This window comes from Eublepharis macularius, chromosome 18 (assembly GCF_028583425.1).
Source record: "Eublepharis macularius isolate TG4126 chromosome 18, MPM_Emac_v1.0, whole genome shotgun sequence".
NCBI lineage: Eukaryota > Metazoa > Chordata > Lepidosauria > Squamata > Eublepharidae > Eublepharis > Eublepharis macularius.
Window position 1 is genome coordinate 9,129,215 of NC_072807.1, and position 12,965 is coordinate 9,142,179.

At 46.0% G+C, this 12,965-nt stretch overlaps 1 protein-coding gene across 1 annotated transcript in view; it reads left to right on the top strand.

Moving 5' to 3' along the window:
• The window catches only part of VANGL1 (VANGL planar cell polarity protein 1), a 61,723-nt gene that overhangs the window by 1,537 nt on the left and 47,221 nt on the right, over nucleotides 1–12,965 (top strand). Inside the window, exons 2-3 of the mRNA XM_055002123.1 lie at nucleotides 1,759–2,009; nucleotides 6,194–6,320. Of these exons, the coding sequence (XP_054858098.1) occupies nucleotides 1,939–2,009; nucleotides 6,194–6,320 (198 nt within the window). The 5' untranslated portion in view covers nucleotides 1,759–1,938. The remainder of the gene's footprint in view (nucleotides 1–1,758; nucleotides 2,010–6,193; nucleotides 6,321–12,965) is intronic.

Genomic DNA, 12,965 nt, shown 5'->3' on the forward strand with positions numbered 1-12,965 from the left:
CAGACACTGTGATCAGATTGCCTGTCTCTTTAAATTCCTCCAGGTAGTACTTTTAAGGACCTTGGATTGAAACCATGGGGGGGGGGGGTATTTTCACTTTCTCCCAGTTTCCCTATTGGGAAACTGTCAAAATTGGGAAAGGTATGGGGGAGGGACAGAGAGAGTTAAATCTTCCTTGCCAGGCGCTGTGGTTCCGATGGACTGCCCGCCCTCCCAGCTGTGATGTTAGAGAAGTTCATAGAGATGGCAGACCCAGTCCCGGATCCTCAAAAGCTCTTCTGGCATGAGTCTAGGGCTGAAAGCCCCGGGCTGGGAAGTTCCTGGGAATTCCTGAGCACAGTATGGAGAGGGCATGGTTTGGAGGGGGGAGGGGCTTCTGGAGGGTATAATGCCCTGAAGTCCACCCTGCAAAGCAGCCATTTTCTCCAGGGGAACAGATCTTTGTAGCCTGGAGAGCAGTTGTAATTCTGGGAGATCTCCAGCCACCACTTGGAGGTTGCAATCTGTAGGTGCGGTTCTTGGTTTGCAGTCAGTTTTGACCATTAAACACTTCCAATCATTCACAGTAGTTGTAGAATTCTAAATGGTAGAGAAAGTTAATGATTGGCAGTGCTTGTGTGTGCTCAGGTTTGGGATCTGTGGATAACCAAAGCTGATGTAGTGATAAATCTGTTGGTCTTTATTGCCGCAAGAGGAGATCTCTTACCTGAACCAAGAGCAGTTTAGATAGCTTTATAGATAAAATGTTCAATCTTTTCCCCCCTAAGTTTTTTGAGACTAAGTTTACCTTCCTTGAAGTGCTTCCAAGGGAATAGCTGTGTTGACCTGTTGCAATGGATAGGAGTCTTGTTTGTAGAGCCTTAAAGGCTAAGAAAATTTTGTTCTGGCAGAAGCTTTTTTCAAACACGTGACATGGATCTTCAGGCAGCAGAACTGGTTATGGGAGGAAAAGTTGTCAGTGGCAGGCTCAAGAAAACATGAAAGCTGTTAGTCTGTAAAGTGTCCCAAGACACCTGTTCTGGGAGGGTTGTTGACATCCTCATTCGGGCGCAATTAGCTACTGTCTTAAATAGGTTTGTTGCTTTCCCTGTAAGATTTTGCCCTTCAGTATCCTCTCAGCTGCCAACTTCACCCCTCCGTTACTTTCTTGCAGTCTGCCTTTCCGTGCCCTGGTCTGGATGCTAACTCCTGACCCAGGGTGTTTCCCTTCAGAATTGAGTTCATGTGTTTTGCCTTATTTCAGTGGCTGTTGTAAAATGTATGCTTGTACAACAGCCTCAAACACCTACATTTTTTTAAAAAAAGATGATTCACACTAAATGTCATTATTTACCAAATTTAGATCCCAGCCTTCGGTTCCTAACTAAACATCAAGTGGCATGGACATCTGGGCAGGGGCAGCTTTTATCACTTCCTGCATGGAGAGATCCAGAGGAGTTAGCCGTGTCAGTCTGTAGTTGCAAAATAGTAAAGAGTCCAGTAGCAAGCACCTTTATGACTAACCAACTTTATTGTACTATAAGCTTTTGAGAACCACAGTTCTCTTCGTCAGATGCATCTTGGTTGGTTTGTCTTAAAGGTGCTACTGGACTCTTTACTATTTTGCATGGAGAGAGGCACTTGCCCCATGTCTGCCCTGAGGCACAACGTTCAACTATTTGCTAAGAAGGAAGGAAAGGAGCTGTTATATGGAATGAGCCAGTTTTTTGTATTTAAGATAGCAAATTTCATCGTGAGTTTTTCTCCCCTCCTGCATAGGTATATGTTGAAGATTAAGATCCATCCTTGCCTCCCAAGGACGGAGGGCTGGTAATTGTGATTGATTAACTTTTTGGACTGGCAGCTGATCAAGAAGAGTCTGAACTCTTCCTCTGTGGACCGAGTGACCCTTCTCAGGCACGAGACGTCTCCCTGCTCTTACCCACCTACTCCTTTGCCATGGATACAGAGTCCACCTACTCGGAATATTCCCACCACTCGAGTCACTCCAAAAAATCTCAGAGACAAGGGTATGGACACTTTTGTTGCATTGTAAGCTGAGGTCATGGTGATGGTAGGGGTGGGATCTCTTTGCTGCTCAGGAACCCCAAATAGGAAATTGGGGGGGGGAGTGTCCTGTGGGGGTAATTATGGCTTTTTTGAGGCTTGGTTGTATCGTGCATGTAATCAGCCTTCCATTTTCCTATCCAAAAAAATCTGGAGGGGCACACTTTCCAAATGGAAAGTTCTTCTGTAAACCAGCACAATTATATGTATCTACAGACCCCAAGGAGAAACCCCAGGCTTGCAGGGAAAATAATAAAATTTCTTTGTAAGTTGGTGGTAGAGAGTGTCCTCAAGTCATAGCTGACTTATGGCAACCCCTGGTGGGGTTTTCAGGGCAAGAGACTAACAGAGGGGATTTGCCATTGCCTGCCTCTGCAGCCCTGGTCTTCCTTGGAGGTCTCCCATCCAATTACTAACCAAGGCTGACTCTGTGGAGCTTCTGGGATGTGACCAGATCAGGTTCGCCTGGGTTATCCAGGTCATGGCTCTTTGTAAGAGGCATTAAAAAACTCCAAAACAGTTAAAGCAGCATTGTGGGGGGGACACCCTTTGGGTGGCATTTTGGACTTCTATAGCTACCCCAAATTGCACCTGAGAACAGAAGAAGGTGTGGCGGGGGGGGGTGAGAAATCACAGGGGCTACAAGAAAGAGTCAACTCGTGTTTGGGGGGAAGCAGGTGAGGGAGCAGTGGGGCGAGACAGGAGAGACTGAGCAGAAGTCAGAGGGGGGAAAAATCAGGAACTTGCAGTGGGTGGGGAGAACAGTGCAGAATACCAGTCTGGGCCCAAAGCATTACCAGGGGCAAAAGCAGCCGGTGAGATGGCTGGCGGTCATTCTTGTTCTCTCCCTCACTGCACTGTGTTGGGGGTGGGGTGGAGGACAACAAGCAACCAAGCCAAGAGGTGATTTGGAGCACAGGGCTGGTGCAGAAAGCGGGTTCCCTGCCCCTTATTCCAGTACAATTTCCTGCCATATGCCAGGGGCCCCGGGGCGTTTCCTTTGTCCAGATGCTGTGTTGCACTGACCGTTATTGAGAACTGGACTCCTGAGCTTCCCAAAGCTCGTTCTGTTTTTGGGCTCTCCTCTGTGGCCCCCAGCTTGGGAAGCTCCTTCCTGCTTCCAGGTGGCAGCAGACCTTGAACAGGCAGACCCTGTTGGTGACGGGCAGTCTGTGGTTTGTCCAGTGGGACCTCCCACAAAACCCAAATTACGTGTCCGAAGGGAGCAGTTTGTGGAGAGGCTTGGATTTTTGAGTCTTTGGCTTGCACCTGTCCTGCCTGCTTGCATTGTGCTACACTGGTTTGGTGAAGCTGTTTCCATTTTAAAGGTGGCCGTGTAAGCAAACAAACGCGAGGTCCCATTTGGAACCCCTCCGTCTCCTTCTTGCTTGTTCTTCTCCTTCAGTATATCACCATTTTTAATACCGCCAGCCTGCTAGTTATTTCCTGCAAATTTAGCTTCCAGAAAAGAGTCTGTTTTCATTCCCAGGGAGGACCATTCCTCATGGCTGCCAAAATCAAGTAGTGCTGACACGTGGCAGGCTTGTGGTGTTTTGCTCAAGGCTCCAGTTGAAGCGATGTAGTTTCCATTTGCAGACCTTCCTGGGGGCTGGGGGCTGGAAATGAGGTGCTCAGGTGCCTGTTCGCCTCCTTACCACCACCAAAATAACTGATTTCTGGCCATTTCAGGGCCATTGCTGCTCTTTGGCTTCTCCTAGATCAAGCCTCATAAAGACGGGATGGGTGGGAAATCCAGGTCTTTGCCATGCACAGCCAGCGGCACTCGAGTTTGGAGATGGGTTAGCCATTAGAAGGGGTTGTCAGTGTGACACTGCGATTGTCTTAAGCAGATTGTACTTTTTGACATTTTTATTAGTGAAAGAAAATGGGTTGAGTGGGGGAGGCCCATCCCGCGGGGGTGACTTTTGTGAAGAAGTGGTTCTTTTGAAAATCGGTCCTCCTTCGAGACTAGTGGCCAAGTGCCGAAAGCTAGCAATCCCAAAATGGTGTGCTGCAAGGTGGGCTGAAATATGTCCTAGCAAAATGAAGCTGCTATCTTTTTTTAATAATAGTTCCTATTTCAAATAATTACCTCAAACAAAAACACAGAGAGCATGAACTGTATGAATACATAAAGCCTGAGTGCAGGAGGGCCTGTTGCAGGGTTGACCCCCCGGCACCACCACTCTGCCGGCATGCAATAGGTCCATCATCCCAATAGATGTCATAAATGATGCACCTTGATCCTCCAGGTGAGCCCACGGTTCCCCTCAAGAGAGGTGAATAAATCTCAGAAGTGTCCAGGTGGGAAGTCCCATCCCTGACTGCCTGGCCTTGGAAGAGTCCTAACTAGAACAACACTGCCACCATGATTATCTAACTACAATGGTTAAATCATAAATTAGTCATATGAAGATATACCTCATGATTCATATAATTCAGTATTTCAAACATATACCATCAAAGAATCATTCAAGATAAAGCAGGTAGGTGCCAAATGTACCCTCAAAGAATCTTCGCACAGACCTATGAACAAGTGATCCATCAAGAGGACTTGCGAAAGAGCAGGGGGCTGAGAGGCAGCCTTCATGTGGCTCCTGTCTCTTCCTGTCTCTTCCCTCTCCTTCCCCCCAGTAGACTGAACTGTACTTAGAGTGGATACTGATGATAAAGAGACCTTGAATTGTGTATCCCTCCAGTTTTAAGTCAGGAATATACTGTGCCTCAGGTATTAGAACAAGATGCGTAGCCGTGTTTGTCTGTAGCAGTAGAAAAGAGCAAGAGTCCAGTAGCACCTATAAGACTAACAACATTTGGGGGAGGGTATGAGCTTTCGTGAGTCACAGCTCACTTCTTCAGATACTAGAGCTGTGACTCATGAAAGCTCATACCCTGCTGCAAATGTTGTCAGTATTAGAAGTTTGGGATATGTAATAAGCTGTTTTTGTTTTGTTTTTTGGATTCCCACCACCCCAAAAAATTATGACTGCTGTGCCGAGGCATCATCTTTAGGAAGCTTGGAATTTCCTATTAGCCATTATGTGCGTACCTGGCATAGGTGTGGGCTGAGCACTGAACTCAGTGTCGTCCCGTCCCCCGTCCCCCCTGTCCCCCGTTCAGGAAGGAGACCATTTCTTGCTTCTCCCAAGAATTGGGGTCTTTCTGTTTGGTGGCTGCTCAGTGGACTTCAAAGCCTGTGTCCTGGACAGGAGATACCAGAGCTGTTCCCTGGTTATTGGGAGGGATGTCTGTGTATGCGGAAGCAGCTTGGCAAGGAACCGACTTGCCTGATAAAGGTTCAGTGTGCACCATGGTAACTGTTTAACAGACTCCAGGCAATACTGGAAAGGGAAAGGCAGTACTGGGAGGCCATCTGTTGCTATCTCATGCTTAACTCTGTCAGCCTGAGAAACGTCAGAACGTTTTGCTTAATTTCCACTGATTTATTCATGTAACTTTTGAACTATTTTAAACCTAATGCCTCACATGTCTTGTTGCTGGCCCCCTCTTGACACATTAGTTTGAGTCTTGGGCTTTCTAGCCTGATTTCCGCTGCTCTTTGAGCCTTCTTAGCAGGTTGCATGAGATTCTTTATAGCTAGCATTGGTGAGGGTAGGTGTGAAATTCCAGGCATTGTGGAGAGGGACACATCCCAACATTTCTTTGACAGTCACTTCTGTCTTTGACCATCTTCCCTCCCCCTACGCCAGAGCTGCAAGGGCAGAGGAAGGGGCATCTGTTGAGCAGATTCCAAACGTTTGGAGGACTTGGCACACAGCTTCTGGGCAGCGGTGCTTTGGGTGGTAGGTTACGGGTCTGTAGGCAGTTGAGTCATGAGGTTAATGAAATAGGATCCTCTGCTCTTGTTCCTCACAGAGGGGTTCCATTGATGCTGCATGGCACTTCCTCAGTAATCCTCTTAAGCCTCCGCATGAGGAGTTAGATTACTTTGCAGCCTCCTTCTCTTGTTGGGAGCATTTGAAACTGCTTTGCACCCCTGAAGGCTTCATTGCACGTGCCTTGGCCAAAACACTTTGTAAAGCCGCTTTGAATTTCCACTCACTTTTGAGGCCCTAATTTTTGCCAAAGTCTAGGGCAATCAGTTTGTAAAATGCACCCTTTCTCTCTTCTTTTTCCACTGGCAAAGGAGCCGGGATAGGCACAAATCACCCCGGAGCAAAGATAACAGTCAGTCGGAGAAGTCTGTTACCATTCAGGCACCCCCTGCAGAGCCGTTATTGGGGGATGATTCTTCTCGGATGGAAGAGACTCAGGTAAGGAAGAAGGAAGATGGGCATATTTCTAGGCACCAAGTTTTGTTGAACAGAATGCATCGGACTCTTGGCACACAGCTCCTGTGCTTACTGATGATGCTCAGTATTGTAAATAGTAATTTGTTTGAAGTGTGTCAACCTGATGCCACAGTTTCAGCATCGGGTGCCTGGATGACCACTCTATTTTTTTATCAAAAATGTTTATTTTATTGATAAATTTAAAATCCATTAAAAAGGTGGGGGGGGGGGAGAAAGAGAGAAAGCAGAAATAGAGAAAAAGAACAGAAACTAGAAAAAAGAACAAAGAAAAATAATACATAAGAAATCCTTTTCAATTTTCTCTATACTTGTAATATCCTTACAAACATTATACTTGTAGTCTTAATACCTCAGAAATTTACCTTTTCTATATTCCCCTCCCGTTTATTTAATTTTCCCAAATTTATCTTCTTAGAAATCCACAAATCATCAGTTCATCTTTTCCCATTTCATGCAGAAAGTCAGTAAGGGGTTTCCAGTTTGTTATGGATGTTTTATCTCTGATCAAAGCTGTTAAGTTTAGCCATCTCAGCTAACTATCATTGTTTTCATAATCCAATCATCCATTGAAGGCAGTACTGTACTTTTCCATTTTTGCACGTATAAAACCTTGCCGCCATTCTTCCCTTCCGCTTCCACTGAGGTCACAGACTTGGAACACTTAAGCTTCATGGATATACGCTGGTGTCCAATTGTAATCTGATTCACTGTCATAGGCAGGGACGAGGGAAGCTCTCTGTAGGCTGCCACCACTCTGGTACAGGTCTCCTTGGGAGAGCCCAGAGCACCCACCGAACCCCTTCTGTTTAATCTTTCCCAGTAGGTTTTACTTTATGTGTGACTGAATGAGGCGTGAGGACCCTGGCAGTGTAATAAACAACTTTATTTAAGAGGTTCAGTAACAACTGGTGTTCAAAAACTTTGTAGAATAAAGAGAACAGTAAAAGTGGGCGAATGAACAAAATAAAACACCCTAACACGTCTCTCTAGACTGTTCCTAGCTGTCTCTTAGTGATTGGCTTCAAGCTGGCTCGCCCCTTCTGGATGAGGGATCCCTCCATCTACAGCAGCCTCAGCTCTGCTCCCTTGGAGTGAACACCCTCCTCCAGTGGCAAGGTCTTTTATCTCCTCTCTCAGGCACCACCCCCTACTTCTCTATTGGTGCAATTTTCCCCTCCAAATCCCCTGTTAACCAATGAGAGGGTCCAAAGGGTACCTGAGAAATGTAGGCCCTGTAGTCAATCTAGTACAGGCTTTCCTGGAGCAACTAGGCCTCACAACATAGGCCAAGGCTCATAACATTCACTCTTGAAACAAGATGTTGCACAAGGTGCGAGTTTGTGAGAAGCCCCTTTGGCTGCCTGGCCTGGTGGCTGTTTTCTCTAGTTGAAACTGAGGTGCTTTTATGGTATATCCAAGAGCAATGTAGCTCTGTTCCTCCTCTAGAGAGATTTGGAGCTGATTTTCTCTCCTTACACAGTTTCCCTCCATGTTGCCATAATGTCTCCCTGTCAAGTGATCTTCTGCTTTGAATCTGACATTTTGTTCCTTTGCTTTTCTTGTTAATCCTGATTTTTAATGCAAGCAAATAGGTCCATGATAGGGTTGCCCGGTCCCCCTAATCCCAGGTAGGAGGTTGGAGGCCCAGCACTTACCTTTTGTTGTCCCTCTCTCTTGTGTGCTCTGCACACGTGTGCTCCCAGCCTGTGCAATGACATCACTTCTGGGAAGTGATGTCATTGTGCAGGCCACGTACTGCCCTGGGAGCACTCCTGCGCACCACAGGGGGCCAAATCGGGTGCAATTTGGCCCAAATCTGGCTGCTGCGGAGCGTGGGAGTGCTGAGAACCAGGTGTAATTCAGTGGAGAAGGTTTGGGGCTTGAGTTTGAGAACTTCCCTAGTGCACACACTGCGCTGAGTTATGCCTCTCCTCTTTGGCCTCTCTTATCAGTAAAGTCACTACTTACTTCAAAGGGAAAGGATTCTGCCTCTGTCAAAGGCTGTGGAAATGATAAGTAGTCCTTTCTCTGTGATGGTTGCCATGAACTGTTTGCAGAAGTTCTCTAGGCAGTGCATGCATTCCCAGTGGGTTGGTGGGACAGAGGGGAAGCATTGGCTGGCTTGCTGCCTGCTTTCTGAGTAATCTCACTGGTTGAGGATTGTAGCCTCTGACTAAGAACACATGGAATGAGGGAATCTCTTGTCTTTGTGTGCAGCTGGAAGTTTAATGCACTTTGGAATGTCGTCCCGTAAACAAATATCCTTCAGCAGTCTGACTCATTCCCTTAACCATTGTTTTGATTCACATCTGTACTTGTCAGACTGACTTTCTTGGCATCCCCCATAGGTGTGCCCAAGCACAGGAGGCACCTACTGGGGCCATATCTTTGACAACTTTCCCTTAGGGCCACTTCTGCCATGACAAAATTCCTTCTTCCCTGCAAGAAGTGATGGACCGTCATGTGTTTGCTGCCTTGGTGTGTTCTGAGAGCGGGACCACAAGTGACACCTGACACAGGTTGGACACTAGTCAGCTTCCCTCAAGTTTTGATGGGAAATGTAGGCATCCTGGTCTTGCAGCTTGGCTCTTCAACTGCTGTCCAATGGACTTTTCAACTGTCACTTGTCCAACATTCCGCCAAGCTGCCTACATTTCCCATCAAATCTTGAGGGAAGCTGACAAGTGTCCAACCTGTGTCAGGCGTCACTTGTGGTCCGGCTCTGAGAAGCAGCAGTTGGCTTTCACGTATGCCAGCTTCAGTTGGCATCCAGTTTCCTACCTGTTGTGTGGTGCCTGCAGTATCTGTTGCCTGCTAGGGGCTTGGCATTATTCTGTATGAATAGAGATCAAGCCGCTTCTGGCTGAATCATCCTTGGGAAATTTCTCACAGGCCCAACCAGTCTTACAGATCTTCTCACATCTTTGTTGGTACGCGTCTTCCCGAGCTGTTTTTATGGGGCTGTTGGCTGAGAGAATATGCCTTTGTTTTCATTACATGCAGTTATCACAGATGACTAATGAAGCACTTTGTGTCAAGATCTTTTCAGTCTTTATCTTTGCTGTGTGATAGAGGCTCTGTCTCATGGAGGGAGGGGACAGAAGCTGAACAATTCTTGATCTTGCCTAGTAAGTTTGTCAGCTGAGCAGGCTTAGAGTTTAAAAGCATTCTCCCTTTCCTTTTCGCTTTCCTTTCTTTCAAGTTGCTTTGATCCAGTGATATTGAGCAGTGGATAAGGAGTCTTTATTTCTTCAAGGAAAATATGGTGAAGAGATACTTGGCCAAAACCAACATGATCCTTGGGTCTCTATCCACCAGCAGATAAGGAACTATATTAACTTTTGCATTTATATATTGACTATATTGACTTTTGCATTAGAAAAGAGCAAGAGTCCAGTAGCACCTGTAAGACTAACAACATTTGTAGTAAAGAAGTCAGCTGCGTATCTGAAGAAGTGAGCTGTGACTCACAAAAGCTCCTACCCTACCACAAATTTTGTTAGTCTTATAGGTGCTACTGGACTCTTGCTCTTTTCTATTGCTACAGACAGACTAACACAGCTACCTGTCTTGATCTTTTAATACAGTAGAAGGTAGTTTAGTTAAAATAGGAGCGATCCACAGTTCACGATAAGAATTGTAATGAGGGCATTCCAATATCATAGGGGACAAAGAGTCTACCTAGTTTTCCCTTACTTTCATTCCCTCAAATGCTATACTTTTTTTGAAAGCACAAATTCACCATGAAGATCAGTTTGGCAACAGCCTAAGCACCGTGGTGAGTTGAATTTAGTATGAGCGTTTTCTGATGTTTAGATCCTTCTGCTATGATATTAGTCCTGTTCACATGGGCACTGTGTATTTTCCCCTTGGGCTTAACGTGCTTCATTGGCCAGCTTCCTCATACAGCTACTGTGGAGCTTTTTCAGTAGATTTGCTTTTTAGGCCCAAGGAAGGCTCGTACATCTGCGGACATAGGGCCTGAGAAGCTACCTTCCTCTCAGTCAAGCCATTGGCCCACCTTGCACCATATTGTCTGTTCTCACTGATAGCTGGTCCCCGGCAGAGGGACATCTCTATGAACATCAAGGATCAGACCAGTAGTCCATCTAGTCCAGCAACCTGTTTCCCACGGGGGCCAACCAGATACCTGGAAGGTCTGCAAGCAGAGTTTCCGGGGATTTGCCCCCTCGTCCGCCAATCGCCTAGCAATCAGCAAGAGGGGGGCAAGCTCCCAGAACCAGCAGGCACCTCAGGAACAGGTACGGCAACATCATTTCCAGAAGTGATGTTGTCGTGTTTGCCTGTGGGAGCATTCCTGCACTTTGTTTGGGGCCATTTTGGGCCCTAAATGGGCCGAATTGGCCCCGTGTGGAGCACAGGAGCACTCACTTGAGCAGGGCGGTGATGTCACTTCCATAAGAGACGTCATCACATCAGCTCTGGGGTGTGCACGCAAAGAGGAACCTTGTGAGTGGCACAAGGTATGTAGCAGGGACTCCACCTTCCAAGCCAGTCCCTGTTTTTCGCAGCAGCAAAACTCAGGGGGTTACTGGTTTATCCTGTTGCCCACATGCCACATTTATTCAGTGGTAGCTCCCCTTGCAGCCATTCGGCTACACGATCGGAGCACCTGCAAGACTGTTCCTGTTTTAAAATCGTGGATTAATTTAAATTCTGGTTTATTGTGAAGTCAAAAGAACTGGACATGTAAGTTTTACTGGAAATTCTAAAGGCATGGGGAAAAAGTTTTCCTCCCCCCAAAAGGCAGGAGGAGGTTTTGAAGTTGAAATATATGCAGTACTTCAAAACCTAAATTTATTTTACTGCTTTCAGAACATCAACAGTTTTTTCCCCTTTAGATTTTATTTTCTCTTTGAGAAAACATAGATAGTGTATTGAAACATCATGAAACCAAAGAGAGAAGGGCTGTAAACAATCGATTTTGTTCAAAAGTTTAAAACAAGGGTCCCCAGCCTTTTTAAACCTGCGGGCATGTTTGGAATTCTGACAATATGGCTGCCACAAAATGGAGGAGGTGGAGCCAGCCACAAAATGGCTGCAGCAGCTTATCTTCAGATCCTTGTGCTATAGAAGCAGTTTCTGCCAAAGCAATGTTTTTAAAAATCTGCACAGCCAATCAGAAGCCATGCTTTGCAGAAGCCCCACCCACTTTCTAAAACACTTGGCGGCTACCAGAAAAGGTGTTGGCAGGCACAGTTGTGCCCATCGGAGAGGCAAGGAGGGGAAATCCCACGGGAAACTGAAAAGACTCACGATCCACCGCGTTATTTTGTATAACAAAGTGAAAATTTTTAAAGTGCAAGTGCTACTGTAACCATTCAATTATTATACAAATCCATTCTTATACAACTGCATAAATATCAGAGAATCCAACAAAATAAACTCTACAGATATAATTGGTACAACATTTGTAATATCTGCCGGGTGCAGTAAAAGACTCTGAAGGTAAAAAAGTCCTTTAGGTATATTCTCTGCGTTCTTTCAATTCATAGGACTCCTTCAATATATCAAATTCCTCCAACGAGATAGGTAAGGATGTGCAGGCAGCTTGGAAAAGCCCTCCGTCACGCTCAATCTGGGGCCGGCTACGAACATCAGATTTCGTGCCCACTTCGTCAGGAGCGTGACATCACATCAGAGGTATAGGTGTACACACTTATTACAAAACAATCATCCCGGACTTTGGCGGCGGTGCATTCTCTCGCAGAGAGAATATACCTAAAGGACTTTTTTACCTTCAGAGTCTTTTACTGCACCCGGCAGATGTTACAAATGTTGTACCAATTATATCTGTAGAGTTTATTTTGTTGGATTCTCTGATATTTATGCAGTTGTATAAGAATGGATTTGTATAATAATTGAATGGTTACAGTAGCACTTGCACTTTAAAAATTTTCACTTTGTTATACAAAATAATGCGGTGGATCGTGAGACTTTTCAGTTTCCCGTGGGATTTCCCCTCCTTGCCTCTCCGCTGGTTGGTTACGGGAACGGCCATTGTTGTTTTCACAGTTGTGCCCATGGGCATCCCTCTGGGGACCCTTGGTTTAAAACGTTCAGGGAATGCAGTGAAGCGGCTAGACAGGAAGGGAGAAGGTGACCAACAATCACCTTAGCCAAGAGTGGCACAAAGATCACCAAGAAGGCTGGATGTCCTTTGCCTGCTGCTGTATTGTAACCAACCAGTAGCAAGTGAGGTTTGGTCAAGCAGCCTGGCTGTGCAAGTGAGTTTAGGATAGCATCTGGGAATTCTAGGAAAGGAATCAAAGCGAGCTGACTGGGCTTTACGAAAAAAAATCTGCCATTTGGTACATGTGGTTGACCACCCAGGGTGTCTGCAACACACGGTGAATTAAACAAACTCCAGTTCACTGTGGCATCTAAAATATCCCTTGGGAAAAGCCCATATTCTAGCTCTAGCACATCTATTATTCGTAAGTTATGTTGGTGTATCTTCGGTAGGGACTAGGTCTAGACATAGTTGAATAATAGTCCTAGACACCCATTTCTAATTTAAACTCTAACACTGAGAATAAGGAAAGGAAGCTGCACAGCTTGTAATTCTCCCAGCTGGGTGCTGCA